This window comes from Selaginella moellendorffii, unplaced genomic scaffold, assembly GCF_000143415.4.
Source record: "Selaginella moellendorffii unplaced genomic scaffold, v1.0 SELMOscaffold_1, whole genome shotgun sequence".
Lineage (NCBI taxonomy): Eukaryota > Viridiplantae > Streptophyta > Lycopodiopsida > Selaginellales > Selaginellaceae > Selaginella > Selaginella moellendorffii.
The window spans coordinates 593,874-611,836 of record NW_003314262.1 but is presented as its reverse complement, the minus strand read 5'-3'; the positions used below and the strand labels follow the sequence as shown (position 1 = coordinate 611,836).

At 40.3% G+C, this 17,963-nt stretch overlaps 5 protein-coding genes across 6 annotated transcripts; 2 read left to right on the top strand and 3 right to left on the bottom strand.

Annotated features, from left to right (window-relative positions):
* Positions 1-6,491: 6,491 nt before the first annotated feature.
* Positions 6,492-8,157, bottom strand: LOC9629650 (GDSL esterase/lipase 6). The gene is made up of 5 exons (XM_024684629.1): positions 7,877-8,157; positions 7,663-7,781; positions 7,235-7,471; positions 6,917-7,175; positions 6,492-6,812 (listed from the first exon to the last, which is right to left on the bottom strand). Exons 1-5 carry the CDS (start codon positions 8,109-8,111, stop codon positions 6,562-6,564), a joined length of 1,101 nt encoding a protein of 366 aa, XP_024540397.1. The 5' UTR covers positions 8,112-8,157; the 3' UTR covers positions 6,492-6,561.
* Positions 8,158-8,643: 486 nt separating this feature from the next.
* Positions 8,644-13,032, top strand: LOC9656549 (probable polyribonucleotide nucleotidyltransferase 1, chloroplastic). The gene is made up of 24 exons (XM_002961805.2): positions 8,644-9,359; positions 9,420-9,488; positions 9,550-9,656; positions 9,709-9,751; positions 9,807-9,890; positions 9,956-10,020; positions 10,072-10,228; positions 10,273-10,329; positions 10,383-10,496; positions 10,553-10,795; positions 10,846-10,920; positions 10,967-11,080; positions 11,137-11,229; positions 11,286-11,458; positions 11,512-11,695; positions 11,755-11,802; positions 11,864-11,936; positions 11,995-12,068; positions 12,124-12,231; positions 12,293-12,387; positions 12,447-12,510; positions 12,565-12,618; positions 12,681-12,722; positions 12,794-13,032. Exons 1-24 carry the CDS (start codon positions 8,733-8,735, stop codon positions 12,926-12,928), a joined length of 2,898 nt encoding a protein of 965 aa, XP_002961851.2. The 5' UTR covers positions 8,644-8,732; the 3' UTR covers positions 12,929-13,032.
* Positions 12,950-16,245, top strand: LOC9656548 (calmodulin-binding receptor-like cytoplasmic kinase 2). Of its 2 annotated transcripts, XM_024679420.1 has the most exons (10): positions 12,950-12,988; positions 13,601-13,659; positions 13,705-13,858; positions 13,923-14,099; positions 14,155-14,393; positions 14,443-14,611; positions 14,664-14,750; positions 14,828-15,126; positions 15,180-15,569; positions 15,628-16,245. In XM_024679420.1, the coding sequence occupies exons 3-9, from the start codon at positions 13,741-13,743 to the stop codon at positions 15,549-15,551; spliced, it is 1,461 nt and encodes a 486-aa protein (XP_024535188.1). In that variant the 5' UTR covers positions 12,950-12,988; positions 13,601-13,659; positions 13,705-13,740; the 3' UTR covers positions 15,552-15,569; positions 15,628-16,245. The 2 variants fall into 2 exon arrangements, with proteins under 2 accessions (XP_024535188.1, XP_024535182.1); XM_024679414.1 differs by having other exon boundaries at positions 15,180-15,767.
* LOC9629649 (chaperone protein dnaJ 11, chloroplastic) lies at positions 13,000-13,581 on the bottom strand. The gene has a single exon (XM_002961339.2). The coding sequence runs from the start codon at positions 13,483-13,485 to the stop codon at positions 13,024-13,026; it is 462 nt and encodes a 153-aa protein (XP_002961385.2). The 5' UTR covers positions 13,486-13,581; the 3' UTR covers positions 13,000-13,023.
* Positions 15,539-17,919, bottom strand: LOC9656547 (glutamate decarboxylase). The gene is made up of 7 exons (XM_002961338.2): positions 17,652-17,919; positions 17,310-17,514; positions 16,984-17,184; positions 16,678-16,892; positions 16,361-16,614; positions 16,251-16,303; positions 15,539-16,198 (listed from the first exon to the last, which is right to left on the bottom strand). The coding sequence occupies exons 1-7, from the start codon at positions 17,732-17,734 to the stop codon at positions 15,668-15,670; spliced, it is 1,542 nt and encodes a 513-aa protein (XP_002961384.1). The 5' UTR covers positions 17,735-17,919; the 3' UTR covers positions 15,539-15,667.
* Positions 17,920-17,963: the final 44 nt, after the last annotated feature.

The following is a 17,963-nucleotide window of genomic DNA, read 5'->3' as shown; positions in this document are numbered from 1 at the left end:
TTCTATCAGTTTTTTAATTTATTTTTTTATATTTCACAATATTATAACACAAAATCATATGAAAAGTTTTTAATTTATAAATTATAAAGTTAAAACTTCAATTTTTTATTGTTGTTATAAAAATGGCATGTGGCCACACACCATAAGTGGGATAATGAAAAGTCCCACTTTAACGAAATAAAGCATTTTTCAAAGCCCCAAAATGTAAACACTTCTCTATATTAAAGTAGTTCATTTCTCCTGATGGTAAGATACAATTGATGTACACAATGTGATTAATACACTCGTGTTTTCTTGCATCAATATACTTCTGAGACAAATATCAAAAACATCTACATATAAGATGAAATGTTAAGTGTAATCAAGATGCACCAAAACTAGAAGAGATATCAACACCACTTTGAGATTCAAAAATGTTTGTTTGTAGTCCTTAAATTAATTAAAAGATGATGTGGATGATTTAAACAATACTTGTAATAGTGTAGTATGATAAAAAAAGTAATCAATAAAATTATTAAAATATTACACCTTGCTAAGGAAGCATTCCACATCGTTAACACACTTTAGAGTAAGGAACTTTAGAAAAATCACAAATTTGTCAAGATTAACTTGCAAACTTTTGTGAAAAATGTAGTGACCAAGATAAGTTATGTCTTTGGACCCAAATACACACTTTAATTGCCTCCACTTCAAACTAAATTCCCATAGTTAATCCAATATTTTGTAAATATCACAGATATGCTCTTCTTACATCCCTTCAAAGTGGATCAAGGCATTATTATTGAAGCTGGTAGTCACCTTAGGCATATCATAAAGAACTTTATCCATCATCTGTTGAAAATCATTAAATCATTATTCAATTTAAACATCATCACCAAAGATTTGTACAAGCCAAATGGTATATAGAAAGTAATATTGGGAACATCTTCCTTAGCTATCAAAATTTGTTAAATACCTAGAAGCAAAATCTAATTTAGTGAACTAATGACTTTGCCCCAAACAATTTAGAAGATTAGCAATGTGCGGAAAAGGGTATACATTTGATGATAGTTGATGTAAAAATGAATACTTTAATTAGGATTTGTTATAAAACAGAGGTTCACATGCCCAATGATTCTAATAATTCTGAATAACACCTTTCTCCACCATTTTCTGGATATTTGCTCTTGAGATTTTAATATTCTTTGGTGAAAAATGCCAAACAAAAACCTTAATCAAATGAGCATCTTTAGCTGGAATAAAATTCATATTGCAATCTTAGCCCCCAAACGACATGTCAAAGTTGAAAAGATCAACATACTTATACTTTAGTTGTATAACACAAAAATTATCTAGGGGATTTGGAGAGGGAATAAAAAAACAAGAAGGAAATATAGTAAAAAGTAATGGTTATAAAAGTAAGGTAAAAACAAAAAGATGAAATAGAACAAAAGTGAGATGAATAGAATAAATATAAGGGAGTATAAAACAAAAGGAAGAAGCCTCCAAGTCATATTTAGCATGATTGTGCCACAATAAATTTATACAAAGGATGAGGTTAAAAACTTGATTCGACACCACTTACAATAATTAGAACTCAAGCTTGAAATCACTCATATGCACATGTTTGTTTCACTCTACACACATACATATATGGTCATTGTTATAGAGAATGAAGATTGGCTTTGCCACACGATACAAATATAAATGGCAATATATGATAACAAGTTGAGCAATAGAAGATAAAATAAAACTTGTATCAACCAATATAAAGAGGATAATAATAAACCTTTTATTATAAAACATAAAAAATAAACATTGGATAAATTGGTGTCAAATGAACCCCTTAATGGTATTCCTAAAAAAGTGATGAAGGGTTATTGACTTATTTGTGCAAAATCTCTCCACTACTTGTGTGATATCTTATTTCTTAAAAAAACCTTAGAATCAAGACCTTTCACCATAACAATATCAATAGGACATTATTGATGTCAAGCTCTTCATCTATGAAATAGAAGATGTCAATTGGGAAATATCGACAATATTGATATGTGTGGCCAACCTCATCACATACTTAACAATGAACATCATAGCCATAACTATGTCTTTGTCTATATCCTTGAATACAGATAGCAATAGTGTTGACCTCTATTGGAACAAAATTATTTTTGATAAGAACCAAAGTGTAGCTATAAGTAGAAGAAGTGATATCTCATAGTGTTGTGTTAGTCAAAAAGCATTATCAAGGATGGGTAAGTGTATAGACAAATTCTATATGGTTTTGAAAAAGTGTTGGCTATAACATACCAGATTTCATTTGGCTCCACATGAAATAAGAGACTTTAAAAATGAACCTTAAATTGCATAATTGATTTAGATAGCCTTGAACAAAGATGATGCAATTACTGGAAGGCATTATCATTATTATTAACATGTCCAAATATACATTTGAAAATGTTCAAGAGAAGACTCTAATCCATATGAGTGGCTGTGCTCACAACTCTAATACTATTCCTTATAGACATATGACAAACTCACACAAATGCAAGATATCATCCCAAGAATGATAATCATTGTAAAATGATCAAACTAATGTATATATCATCCCTAGGATTCTTATAAGAAACAAAAAAAAAAAAAACTTAACAAATAATCTATAAAGTTCAAATATAGAGAGAATGAACTCATGAATAAAAGTGCACCCCTTTTTCCAATTGGCTAAGGGTGTTGAGATATTTGGGGTTAAGTGTCTTTAGCTTTAAATTGTATTAGGTTAGGTGACCTCTCGGGGAGTGAGCTTACAGTTCCATGGAATGGATTGACAATAAGAGTAAGAAGAGTTGCATTATGCATTGTGAATAGTACTATTAGTTGAGTTTAATTGGTAAATCTAAACAAAAGTATAAATTTAAAAACTCCTTAGAGACAATTAAAGCTACCCTTCATCTCCACTAATGTGAATGCATAAAATATAGAAATGGAAAATAGAAATATTTTTATAAAATTAGCTCTTAAAACCCAATGGTTCATATCAAAACCAATATGAGGTTAACATGATTGACACTTTCAGTATTTGCAGAAAAGATTTAAACCACAAATCTTAGCTAGTATAGTTAAAATTCATAGAGGTCACTTCATTGTATTGGCTTGGGAAAGCGTGCATGTATTTCAGGGGTATAAAAATAACATTTATATAGGGTATGAGAATTATATAAGGTAGAAATTTTTCTTTCTTTTATGAGGGATACTTATTTGGGAGATAGGTGATAGATATTTTCTTTGCTCTCTACAGCTGTGTTTTGTAGCAATGGTGAGATAACAAAGAGTTATACATGATAAGGGCCTATTAGAGCCATAGTAGTGTACCTAGAGCTATAGCAATGGGCTATAAGAAGGGTTTTGTAGCCACAGGTGCAATGTCCCTGGCCATGGTTGCATTATTGATCTGATTATAAAAATCAATCTTAGATTTTGTATATTTATTTACACTTTAGGGAGCTTTATATATATATAATACTTGAGTAATTTTTATATTTATTTTTATTCTCATATTACTATAATAATATTTTAAGAACTAATATGTATTTTTACCAAACACCTCTATTCTATAAAAAAGTGAAAACAAAAGTCACAACAAATATTTAACATAGATCTAAATAATTTTATTGCCCAATTTTTAAATGTAACTATCTATTAAAATCTAGTTTCTAATATGCAATACTTTATAAACTTTAAATATAAATACTTGTTCAAAATGTTAATTAGGATAGAATTTGTTTCTTAATTTTTATTGTTTTAAAAAACTAGCCAATATTACATTAAACTTTGTATATGGGTTAATTGTTTACTTAAAAAAATTTATTTCTTCTATATCAATCAGAATTTAATTTAATCACCAATGATCAATTAAAATAAATTTTCAATAAATTTAATTTAAAATTTAGTTATTTTTCCATTTTCTATATTTTCTTCTATTATATTTAATTTAGAAAGAAAACTATAATTTTCTTCATTTTTTGAATGAAACTTTAAAACTTATATTAAAAACAATTCATGAAATAGAACATGTTTAAAAAGGGTAGATATAGATTATAATTGAAATGCATTCAGTATGTTAGTCTTTTGTATAGTATAATATAAACTTGTTAATTTGGTACATATATTAACTCACCTTTTTGGAGGGGATTTAGCCCCTCCTAGGCATGAGTGTTGGGTCATGATATTATTTATAAATTAATGGTGTTGATTTTGCCACTATGCAATTAATTAAGAATTAATTTTAGACTGAAATGTTTCCTAAAAACATTAAGGAATGTTTAAAAGAACTTTAAATCTTATTTCTACAACTCCAGCTATTTCCATCTAGTTCAAGAAAAGCAATTGTATAATATTGGAGGTGGTTTCTTTTATTCTATAACTTTGAAATTCTTGTTTAATAACTAGAAACAATTGGTCAATAGATTTGATCTTTGCAATTTAATCCAAATTTGTCCTAATGAGATAAAGAAAATGGTATTAACATCAAACATTGGAAAAATACAAGGGATTATCCATTTCACACATTCTCTTCAATACTTTATAAGTATTTTTTAAGAGCATATATGATACTATATTCTTCCTAATGATTAATTAATAATTTATAGTTTTTTCAATAGTATAAATTATTATAACTTTATATTTTAAATATGTTTTTAAAATTAAGAATAGTTTTATTAAAAATAATCTAAGCTATTTTCTTAATCCATCTGGATATTATAAAAATCAACTAAAATAGATAATTTACCATTTCAAATAGTAGTCCTTCATGGATGTTTGCCCTTCACATAATTATAGTTGGTTTAATAGGAGGCTAAAATTTGAACACTTATTTATTTAATAATTTGTGGAAGTCAGTTATTTGTAACTATAAAAATATTATAGACTGATTTAACCATTTTAAAAATTTCTAGTTGGTTATATTTATAGTGGGAGATAAATAATATATTTAGGCCATCTATACCTCAGAAAATGTGATGATGATTTGCCATGTTTTTAAAAAATAGGAACCCACAATGATCTCTATTTCTAATAAATTTTAGCAACTTTCTCAGCAAGCATTTTTGGAATTTACCTACATATATAATTAGGAGTTATAAAGAGAGAAAAATCAAAACCAGTTGCCAAATTGTGTAAACACCATCCCACTTCATAGTAATGGAATTTTATCTTTGCAACTAATTATTAAATGATCTTATTTTTATTGGGTTTTAAAATAACTGGGACATAACACAATTATTTTACCACATTAGTTTTAACTACTTTATCCAGTTCAAAAGTTCATTGTTGCAATACAAATATAATGGCTCACTCCACCAATACAACTATAAATCCTGAAACCCCACATATAAATTTTGTGAAATCACATATGACTTATATGACTTATGCTTCTAGTACATGTATTAACTGTTTTAGATTCAGTGTTTGGCGGTATTAAGGAGGAGATGAACTTTGTTGGTGATTCTAGGTAACAAGAAAGTGTACAACTATAAACTTGCACCACATTCAATTTATTTGAGTATAAGTCTATAGTGGAATAAATTCTAGTCAATATATCCCATCTTTATAAGAAAATAAAATTTAAAATATTTAGCTACAATTAATTTCTTGGTACCCTCTGCCTAGGATGGAGGTTACAATCAAACTCCACTGAATATTCTTGCCTAGGTAGTGAGCCCTATTAATAATGCAAAAGCATAAAGTGAATAAGGCTTCCAGACAAAGATATGAGGACCTAATGTGGTAGATGTACATGTAGTTCCCATCCAAGAGTCTCCTTACACGAGGATTCAAGAAACCTTGTTCACTAAAAACTTACCCAACCAAGAAAAGGTGACACTCTGTTTCTAACTTGCAAAATCCAATTGGGTTTATAATTATCTTGTGGCTGTTTCAATCCAACAGAATCAATGCTAGGAGATCAAGAGAGAATATAGTAAGTTGTAAGAAAAGCAAATAAAGATTACTTTACAAAACTGCTTAAGGATGCTTTGTTGTTAGTGACTAACTATAAGTTACAATCAAAGCTTTCCAAAACACTCTAAAATTCACAATCTCTCTCCTCTTTACTCACTAGGACTTTTAAACACTGTTATTCTTTCCAAGAACAGGATGAAACTTAGCCTAACTTCCCTGTTATTGCCCTCTTTTTTATGGTTGACTCTTTTGCTAATTTCTTTCAAATCTCTATTATCTTCAATCCTAAGATCCAACATATACATCCTAAAGTTTTAAAATAAAATAGTTGACTATAAATGAAAGGATACTTGATAAAAGCTAACCAATTGGCAATACAAACACTCAAATTCAAGAGACAATACAAACCTGGCAAGTCCTCCAGTGTATAAATTGTGCTTGACTATTTATCATTTTATTGGAATATTTCTAACTATTTATTAATAAATTGATAACTTTAAGTTACTAATTTATTTTTGTTAATAATTATTTATGGTTAATTTGAAATTAAGGGAGGAAAACACAAGTAAAATTTAATTAGACATCTATATAAGGAATACGCAGTACATTCCTTAGGAAAAAAATAAGCTGTCAATCTATCATGGTGGACAATTGCTTGAGATTGAAGGGCTCTATAGCTCCCAAATCTCCACCCCACAGCTGCTTGAAGACGAGAGAGTAAGCAACCTCGGTGGGGTGTACTCTGTCCCAGAAGAGAAATCTAGACGGTTTCTTTCCGGTGGCCACCTTGTATGGATAGTTTGGTGGAGCTTTTCTCCCACAGCTGACACCTGCATTAAAAGGCCCCGCTCCACAGCAAGCAGATGTCGTGCTCGCAAAACCTGCCGGGAAATGATGAAACATATAACAATTAATTAATTCCAAAAGGGCAAAAAAAGAAAAAAAAAGAAAAAAGAAAAGTGAAGATGGTGGCTACGTAACTTACCATAATGTGTTGCGTTGTTGAGGATCCCAGTGAAGATGTTGAGCGTTTTGCCGAGAGCGATCTTCATATCCGGAAGCTGGGATCGCAAATCACGAACAAGCTGCTCGAGATTTGCATTGAAGAGCACGCCCATCTGATTGGCTTGTGTGAGGCAGCCAGTCTCGTTCATGGTGCTCGCGACGAGCCGAGAGAATGGCGTGCAGCCAAGAACTCCCAGCTCGAAAATCGCCATTTTCCTCGCACCGAGTCTGTGAAGAGCCTGTCGCCAAAACATTGTTTTCTTGTTCTTGGAGAAAAAGATCAAGGTTTCTTCCTTACCAGGATGGTTTTGTTATATTCATGAATGAGGCCCTGGACGAATTCCTGTGGCTTTACAGTCTGCTGGAGAGTTGTGTTTTCAAGATAGGTGATTCCGATATCGTTGCTGCCGCTTGTGATGATGTAGAGAGCTTGGGAAAGGAATTGTTTTGCATGAGCGGCATTCCCCATTTCCTTGGTCAGTTTGGAAGCAACTTGGCTAAATTGTTTGATCTGGCTGCTCATCGAGAAAACACCCTGTAGAGATAAAGGAAAAGAAAAAAAAAGACGATTTTTAGCTCTGGAACAATATGACATCAAATGATCTTGCACTGGGAAAAGGAAAAAAGAGCGTTTTGTAAGTGAGGAACTTGATTTCAGGATCGATGAAAAAATGGAGCTTTTGCAACAACAAGGAAATGAAAAAGAGAATTTTGGTGTGAACTTACAGCATCAAAGCTCGTCGACTCGAGCAATCCACTCCCTCCAGATGCGAAGTTAGCTCCTTTGGAAAAGTTCGCAGCCGGATCAAGCGAAGGTCGAAGCAATGGTAGTCCGAGATGCATAGCTGAAGTTGCAAACTTCAGTTAGAACATCAATCGGTCTTTGCGCATGCAACTTGGAAAACGAAAAAGGGGAAAGAACAACATTTGGCAAACTTACCGAGAAAATCGGCGATGGTTCTTCCATTTGTAAACCTTCCAGTTGGCCTGTGGAAGAAAGTCTCTCCATAGGGAGGAAAATCGACACGCGCGGAGGAATTCGCTATGTAGACGTTGTTTCCGGCATCGAGCAGCGAGTCCCCAAACGCAAAGAGAGCTGGAACAACGCTTCTCTCGCTCTCGAGCGCTCCCGTAGCAGCAGCGACGAGCAGCGCCGCGATCAAGAACCGGAACATCGGTTCGAGATCGAAGTGGGAGAAAGATGCCGATTTCTTTTCTCTCTTTCTTTTTGTAGTCACAGTCGCGAATGGAGGTCGAAAGTTTTCGAGCTAGGTGTGGCCTTTTATACAGTACTGCCAGCAGAGGGAAGAGATTCTTCCGTGATTCGTTGCGAGGTACGTTTCGAGGCTAGAACGAGACGCGCGGGGATGTTTTCTATTCCATTCTTCGTTTCTCTTCTAGCAGACAAAGTTGAATGGGCGAAGAAGAACAGGGCTTTTTTGGTTTTCTAGATCTGGAGCAGCACAATGCACAGCGTCGTCCATCGCCATTTCTTCCAGAGAAGTAACGGTAGCGCGCACAGGAATCTCTCGCAAGAACAGGGGATTCGCTGCCCAATTCGCGAGAAAAAACAAAGAACAATCTCCGTGACAGTTGCTGTTCAGGTGAAAGAGAAGCGTCCTTTGTTAGTTGATCCACTCGTGCCAGAGCCACACAAAGAGGATTTAATCTTATCCCCGCATTCTAGGGTTTAGGGTTTAGGGATTCTCTTCTTCCAGGGCGGAGAAATGCCCGGGGCGGCGCGGCGCGCGCGAGGATGAGATAGGTGAGTGAGATTCACGGCAGGAGCAGCGCCAATGTGGCCTTGCAAGTCTTCGCGGCTGATCACGCCACTGGGATTACCCGCATTGCCTCCCATTTACTCCTTTCGGGGTAGCGTCGACGCCAGGCGCTTGTGGATTCAATCGGAAGCACGATCCAAGCCCATAGCCGCGGCTAGGAAAGCGAAAGAGACCGCATCACTAGAGATTGCCGTGAAGAAAAGGAGCAAGAAAGTAGCGATTGTCGGAGAAGTAAAAGAGGCTGAGAAGGAGACCTACGAGGAGGAGGTAGTTCCTTTGGAGCCGAACGAGTTAAAAACAGCCTCCGAGGGAAAGGACACAGTGACTTTGTTAGATGGCGAGAAGAAAGTTTCCATCACTGACGGCAAGAAAGTTTCCATCAAGAAAGCTCGTGCTAAAAATGAGGATATGGTCGTGTTAGACAGTGAGAGTACCACGTCCATTTCTTCTGGGGATCCAGAGGCTGGCCCGAAGAAGGTTTCCATCAAGAAAGCTCGCGCTACAAAGGAGAATTTGGTCGTGGTGGACAGCGATAGTACCACCTCTTTTGCAGAGCCAGCGCTGCAGCCAGAGTTGGGTGATTTTTGCATTGGTCCTTGCCGGCAGCAGCATTCCGTTCGGATTCCAGTTGGTGATCGACAGGTAAGCGTTGGCATTTTTCGTTTTTCTGCTCATTCGTGGTACGTTTTGGTCCTCGTGTAGATTGTTCTCGAAACGGGTTCGATAGGTAGGCAAGCTGGTGGTGCTGTTACAATCAGCGATGGAGAAACTGTGAGTTTTAAGCTGTTCTTTGGTCTTGCCATCTCTCTGACGTGTTCTTTCTTTTCAACAGATCCTGTACACGACTGTTTGTACTTCTGCTGAGGCGAGCGAGCCATCTGATTTTGTTCCGCTGTACGTGCATTATCACGAGCGCTACTCTGCTGCTGGTCGCACAAGGTTTGTGCTTCCTATGCATTACAAATAATCACTTTGCCACTCGTCATTTCAGTGGTGGATTTAACAAGAGAGAAGGGAAGCCACGAGACAGCGAGGTAAAAAGCGCAAAAATACTGTTGCGGATAGTTGTAATGAGTTTGTGGTTGCCAGGTTTTTATATCCAGACTTGTGGATCGGCCTTTAAGACCGATGATACCGAAAGGGTATTTTCATGAGATACAAGTGCTTTCTTGGGTAAATATTTTTTCTGAAAAGAACGGAGTTCCTTATTTACGTATACATTGCAGCTGCATTTGTAGGTTTTGAGCTATGATGGTTCGCATTTGCCTGAACCGCTGGCTATTACTGCTGCAGGCGCCGCTCTGTAAGCTACTTTTTTTTGCGACAGCGCTGTTGCTAACTTAGTGCGTTGCAGGGCACTTTCAGATGTTCCTGTTTTGAAGCCTGTGGCTGGAGTAAGAGTCGGTTACATCAATGGGAAATATGTTCTCAACCCGACAGCTAGCGAGGTTACGAAATCAAGCCTTGATATGATAATGGCAGGGACAAGCGATGGTCTGCTCATGATCGAGGTATACAATTTTGTAATGACATTGATGACCGTGTTGTTCATCAGGGATATTGCAACTTACTTAGCGAGGATGAATTGGTGAAAGCAGTAGAAACAGGCCAGGTGGAGCATTTAAATCTTGGATATGGCACTTAACTCGTAGCACATTTTTGCAGCGTGCAGTGAAGATAATTTGCAAGGAGCTGGAGGAGTTTGGAGAGAAGTTTGGAAGGAAAAAACGCATTCTGAAGGCACCGTTTTCCACTTCCGGTCTAGAGGAACGAATCAAGGTTTACAATGAATTTACGCCTTGTTGTTTGCTCACGCACGAGTTATTTCTTTGCAGGAAATCGTGGGAGATGACCTTTACCTGGCTCTTCATATACGCGGCAAGCAGCCTCGCGCTGCAGTGATAACTGCTTTGGAAAAGAAAGTATGGTCAAAACTGACCGAGGAAGGCGTGGCATTATCCAAGACTAGAGAGCAGCTTGAGTATGCGCACGTATGGGATGAGGATGAGATTAAAGATGGCGAAATTGACCAAGGCGATGTCCATATAACGCCTACTCCGAGAACCAGTTTCACAAAGGTACCTCGAGATCTACTTGAGCTGCTAATAAGGTGGTGCTTTTTATCTAGCTTTTTGATGCTGCCACTGTTAAGCTTGCCTTCAAAGAGTACACTTCTAAGACCTTGAAATCAATAATTGCCAAGGTAAAGATCATTTAAAGTCTTAACGAGAAAATCATGGACGGTGTAGGAGAAAGTGCGTAGTGACGGCCGTGGAATATCAGATGTTCGGCCCATCAGTTGTTCGTGTAATCTGCTTCCTCGAGCTCATGGTAGTGCGATTTTTACTCGTGGAGAAACGCAGGTTACTATTTGCTGATTTTTCATTTTTGTGAAACGCTGACGAGCCATATCCGGTAGGCTTTAGTAGCTGTTATACTGGGTGGTGATAATATGGCGCAACGCATTGACGGTGTCACTGATGCTGATGAAGTGAAACGCTTCTACGTGCAGGTAGAAGTCTGCTTAAAATTTAAAAACACGAAGCATTGAAAGATCATGGCATGCAGTACGTTTTCCCTCACTCCTGCGTCGGGGAAGTTGGTCGCATCGGCCCTGCTAGCAGACGAGAAATTGGTCATGGAAGGCTTATCGAGAGGTCCCTTGAGCCTATATTTCCGAGCAAATTTCCATACACAGTCCGCGTTGAGAGTACCATCACCGAAAGCAATGGCTCCTCAAGGTTCTCTCGTCTCCTTTAATGTTCCATAATAATCCGCGACTTTGTGTTTTCAGCATGGCATCTGTGTGTGGAGCTTATCTTGCTTTGTGTGACGCTGGGGTTCCAGTCAAGTGTCCGATTGCCGGTGTTGCAATGGGCCTTATTTTGGATCCAAAAGAATACGGTGGTAGCGGCGGACCCGTAATACTGACGGACATTCTTGGCTCCGAGGACGCCTGTGGCGATATGGACTTGAAGGTTTGCTTGCAAGCTGCCTCACTTTCGTTGGTAATAGTTTATTCCTTTATGGGAATCAGGTCGCAGGTAGCAAGGAAGGCATCACTGCGTTTCAGATGGACCTCAAGGTGAAAAACAATTCAATGGATATATTGTCTTTTCTTACATTCTGAAATAAAACTTAAACAGGTCCAAGGAATCAACTTGTCAATCCTGAAGCGAGCCCTTTCAAAGGCTAAAACTGCAAGATGTCATATTCTCAGTGAGACCTTCGTTTTTCTTTCATAAAATTTCTGCCACTGACTCGCATTTTCTTGTAGAGGAAATGACAATGTGCTCTCCTCCGCCATCGACGAAGCTTTCTAAGCATGTCGACCTCATTGACTTTGTAAAGGTGCGATTTTATTCATTCTTCTATGAACAACGTATCGATGCCTTTTGGTTTCCAGGTTGGTCGCGAGAAAGTAAACATGGTTGTAGGAACCGGCGGTAAAACTGTGAGGCAAATTATCGACGACTCGGGCGTAGAATCAGTAGATGTCAGCAGTGACGGCTCGGTCAGTAAATTTCAGTACATTTGCCGCGACAAAATCTCGTGACTAAGTCGTATGGCTACAGATCCGCATAGTTGGAAAAGACCGAGACAAGGTTGACAAAGCAATGGAGAAAATTCGTAGTATTACGACCGATCCTACTGTAGGAACAGTATATAGGTACGCGCACCTTTTTTGGCGTGCATCACAATGCTTGACAGTTGTTTTGCCCTCTGTAGGAATTGCCCCGTGAAATCTTTGACATCGTTTGGGTGTTTCTTGGAGATTAGTCCTGGTCGAGAGGTGAGAGTTATCACGCAAATTCACGCGGATCTTTTTCTTTCTTGGTTGTTACAGGGACTTTGTCACATAAGTGAGCTAACTACAAACAGATTGTCAAGGCCAGAGGAAGTAAGTCGAGAGTTTCACACGTCCTACTGTTCTAAGTTCTTTGTTTATTTTTTCCACTCTAGTTCGTGGCTGTGGGTGAGCGCTTGGATGTCAAAGTGATCGAGGTAACAAAGATGGCATTTTTTCTCTTTCCCCTCTCGGCTGGTTCTCTAAAAACATAACCGTGTTTTTCCAGGTGAATTCGCGAGGGCAAATTAGATTGAGCCACCGGGCGATTCTAGAGGACGAGAAATCCGCGAAGAAAGCATCCTTGACATCAGCAGCAACGAAGTTGAGCAAGCTATTGTCGAAGAGGAGGCAGCAACTCTAGCGAAGTTTTCCTTTTTCTTGGGTGACCCCGGGAGGAGAAGATTTTTGTAGCACGAACAAGGTACTCTCAACTCTAGCATCTCTAGATCCTGTTTTCTACCAGCACTGATCGGTCTCCCAGTTAAATCCCCTCCACTCGCGATCGAGCCCCTCCAATCCCCCAGGCTTTTGCATCTGAGAATCATACTCGGTCCTGGCAGCTCGATCCTTGAGAACATCGTAGGCTCTCTGGACCTCGAGAAATTTGCCTTGGTGCTGCGGCCAGAGCTCTGGCGGTGCCAGATCTGGATGATAGACCTTGGCGAGCCTCCGGTAGGCCTCCTTGATCTCGAAATCCGACGCCTCCAACCCAATTCCTAGAATCTCGTACAGCGATCTTTTCTGGGAAGAACAAGCTAGACCTAGCGTCGAGGATTTCGCCGACTTAATCCTTCCTCCTCTGATGAAAGAGCTGTAGAGAAATCTAGCGCTCGCGCTGTCGCTCTTCCGCGAGAGCGATGACCTAAATTCCCCATGGGACGCGCCACAAGCGCCATAGCCACGAAGAGTAGCGCTCATCCTGATGTACACGTGGCAGAAATGAATTGTGCCACGTTGTACAATTAGTTTTTAAAGTAGCGTGGCGATTATGTACGTTTCTGTCCACTCACAATGCCCAGCGCTTTCCCTTTAGGGTTCTTCGTGAGCTGGTCAAGGAAGGCGGTAGTAGCGGCATCGCGGCTCCAGCTCGAGGTACTTGATCGAAATTTTTGCTACTCCATTGCAATGCGCGCGCAGGAAAATCGCTTGTATGGGAGCTTGACGCGGTAAGAAATGGCGGTGTTCCTGGATCAAATATCGATCGAAGGTATCGTTCTACTGGTTTTTCTTCTGGGGATCGGGCGCGTACACTGCCAGGAATCAGATGGTTTGGATTTCCAGCAGCGACAAGGTGATTTGCAACGAGTACTAATTTTTTGGCGTATAGAACTTTCTGACCAAGTCTTTTACAACAGTGGAAGGCTATGGTCGGAAGTTTGGTAGATTTGAGCAAGCCAAAGTAGGAGGAGGTGCTGGCTCGATGATCTTAGTCGCTGGATCTGGTACTCTTCTGACTTGCTTGGTCCTGTGCCCGTGTCTTCAAGCCAAGCACAAGAACGACAAGCCTCGTACCTTTCCAAAGGATGAATCATGTAAGCTTGGAAAAAAATTCGAATGTTTTTTACTCGATTTTGGTTTTTCTTGCAGCGAACATTTCTAAATCTTCTTCTCCAAAGGAGGGAACTTCTTTATCTTCGCAACCGGCGTCGTCTTGCATTAAAATGAGCACGACAGGGTCGGGGGCATTGACGTTCACAATGGCCGAACTTAACCGAATCACGGGAAGCTTTTCATCCAGTCATAAGATTGGAGGTGGCTCCTCTGGAACAATCTACAAAGGAAAGCTCAGGGATGGCACTTTGGTTGCGGTCAAGCGAGCAAAAAGGGTAAGAATTTCCAATTCATTTTCACAAATATAATTCTCTGCCACTTCAGGACTCCTTTGAGACTCGTCACACCAAGGAGTTTGAAAACGAGGTTAACATGCTGTCCAGCATTGAACACTTAAATCTCGTGAAACTCGTTGGTTATCATGAGGACGAGCGGGAACGCATACTTGTTGTTGAGTACGTTCCGAATCGAAATTTACGCCAGCACCTCGATGGTAAGCCCTGTTTTCATGTTTAAACACGAACTTACGTTTTTCGGGTTTTAAGATGCTCATAACATTCTTGATTTCTCGACGAGGCTGGATATTGCCATCGACGTAGCTCACGCTCTCACGTACCTTCACCAGTATGCAGGTACCATTTGTCTCAAAGATCTCTTTCTTCAACTCCCTTATTGCCAATTGTAATGACTCTTTGTGTCCTTGTTTCAGAGCAGCCTATCATCCACAGGGACGTCAAGTCGTCTAACATCCTGCTCACGGACACCTGCAGAGCCAAGGTTGCGGATTTTGGATTTTCGAGAGTCGGGCCTTCGGATGTGGGAGCAACTCATGTCTCAACACAGGTCAAAGGCACGGCGGGTTACTTGGACCCCGAATACCTTCAAACATATCAGCTCACAACGAAAAGTGACGTCTACTCGTTTGGCATTTTGCTCATGGAGATTTTTTCGGCAAGGAGACCAATCGAGCTTTCCAGACCAAGTGACGAGCGCATTACAATTAGATGGGTAAGCAAATGACGCGGGATTGGTCATGATTGGATTTTAAGTTTTGCTTACAGGCCTTCAAGAAGTTTGTCGAGGGAAATATTCAGGATGTTTTGGACCCTGCCCTTCCGAAGAATCCACCATTGGTGACTCTACTGGAGATGCTCGCGGAGCTGGCCTTCAAATGCGCAGCACCTAGCAGGAGAGACAGACCAAGTATGAAAGAAGCTGCGGAAATCCTCTGGAACATACGAAAGGAGTATCAGGCAACCGTCTCTCAGGCAAGCACCCCGAAGGCTTTTGCGTTCGAGACTCGCCACAGTCCCTTGCCAAGTCCGATGAAACACTCTCCCGCTCAGAAGCCTCTACACAGTCCACAACATAGTCCGCTACGCACCAGTATGGAAAGAAGTCCATTTCACAAGCCTCAGAAGAATTGGAGCTGAGAGACCATCCTCCATCAGGTGCGTGTTTATATCTATATAGTTGATTCAATACCAATCAATGGTTTCTTTGCCACAGGTTTAAATATATAGGATGTGCACTTCGAGAGTCACCAGTCTCAGCAGACACCGTTTGTTTTGCTTAGCGCGAACTTCTTCCAGACCTTGAAAGCTCGCTGCGAGTTGCGAATGTCCTCAAACACGGAACTCTTTCGTAGATCCAGCTGGGCCTTCACCTCCCCCGGTTCGGCATCTAAGAGCTCTTTCTTGACCTCCGGATCCTTGGCTAAAGCTTCGGTTACAGCCTGGATTAGCCGAGGGGGATGAGCGTCCAGGTACTTGAACACCGCAACAATGTCGGAGACGAGACGATCGGCCAGAGTCCTGCTAAAGTCCTCCCGGACAACGACTCGGAGCAGCGTAACATCCTGGGCATCCGGAGCCATGGTGTAAGCAGGAACGATCCAGCCGTAGCGGCGGAGATGGTCAGCAATCTCGTACTCGTCGTGGTTCTTGCGGTCTTTGAGCGAGAACGCTACCACTGGAACTCCAATTTCCTTGGAGAGAATGACGAAGCGGCCAGTGGCAACGAGAGCATCAGCCAGGATTTTAGCATTGGCTTGGCAGTTTTGCATGATAGACTTGTATCCCTGTGTAGAAATCCATAAGAAAAAGGAGATTGTTCTTTGTTCTTAAACTTACCCTGAAGCCGAGACGAATGAGCTGGTAATACTGAGCTATAATCTGACTAGCACCTGTGGTAAAAGAGAGAATGGTAAGAGAGTGATAGAACAAAAGAACACTCAAAGAACCTTTGGAAAAATTGAGAGTGAAAGTTGGCTGGTCGGCCCCAAGATAATTGATGTGGAAGACGAGCTCTTCCGGAAGATCTTCCTTGCCTCTCCAGATAACCCAGCCAATCCCAGCGTACACCAATCCATACTTGTGGCCACTCACATTGATGCTCTTGACAAGAGGCAATCGAAAATCCCACTCCAAATCTGGATAGAGGAATGGAGCGATGAATCCTCCACTGGCGGCATCAACGTGGATAGGAGTATTCCATCTAAGGCCAAAAAAAAAGAAAAGTTTCAAGCTTTTCCTCGACGAACACAAAGAGATCTTTTACCCAGTGTCTTTGTTCTTTTTTTCCAAGAGCTCGTTGAGGAGCTTCACGTCTTCGAACTCTCCGTTGTAAGTGGAACCAAGGATGGCTGCAATGCAAATGGTGTTCTCGTCCACCATCTCCACCGCCTTGTGTGGATCCATCACGTAGTAATCCTTGCTCAGCTTCACTTCCTTGAGCTCCACTTCAAAGTAGCGAGCGAATTTCTCCCAGCAAACCTGTGGTGATTTCATCAACAGTTCTCAGCATTCTCTCCAAGAAAAGATGCACAAAACAAAACTTCATTGACGAAACTGAAGAGAAACCAACCTGGACGTTTGATCCAGTGACAATGTTTGGCTTATCCCATGGCTTTCCTTCGGCCTTCCTCTTGTTTTGCCACTTTCGCTTGAGAGCTAAACCGGCCAGCATTATCGCCTCGGAAGAACCAATAGTTCCAGCTCCAATTGCTTGCTCCGAGTCTCCCACTGGAGCATTGAACAGCCGAGCGATCATGTTCACGCATCGATCCTACGAGCAAAACAAAAAACCATTAATTTAAGAGAAAAAAAAAACGCTAGCGTTTCACGAAAAACCATTAAAAAAAACAATGCAAACATGCAAAGTCATGCTCGAGAGATATTTTCTTTTCGAACCTGGAGCTCTGTGGTCACCGGATACTCGTCCATATCGATGTAATTCTTGTTGAGCGAGGCCATGACGAGCTTGTCACACTCGGGCTCCATCCAAGTGGTGACGAAGGAGGCGAGATTGAGACGAGGATTTCCATCCAGCATGAGCTCGTCCGAGATGATCTGATAGGCGGCATCCTTGGGCGTCTCTTGGTCGGGAATGCGGTACCTAGAGAAATGAAAAGAAGTGAGCCTCGACATCTCGAGAGACAAATCCCAGGATGGATCTCGGCAGGGCCAGATCCACTCGTGGCGAGGCGAAAAAATGCGATTTTGGTCGAGAACTCGGGATGGTTTTCTTCTTACCTTGACACCGAGGATTGCGAGTAGCGAGAAGCAAACGTGGACTGGAGGCTGGTGTCCGCCTCGGAGGTCATTGTGAGAACCATCTTGAATACCTTTGTTTTGTACTTGCTCCTGTTCTTCTTTTTGCGCTGGAGGACCTCGTGGCTCAAACACAAGCCACAGCGCAAGAGGCAGAGAGGGAGAGATCACCAAGAAAACAGCGCTTGAGAGACACTAGGCAACTCACAAGAGACCCGTGTTGTGCCTTCCAACTAAGAACCCCCCCTTTTCCTCACGGAATTTTGCCTTTTTTTTTCTGCTCTGTTTTTTTTT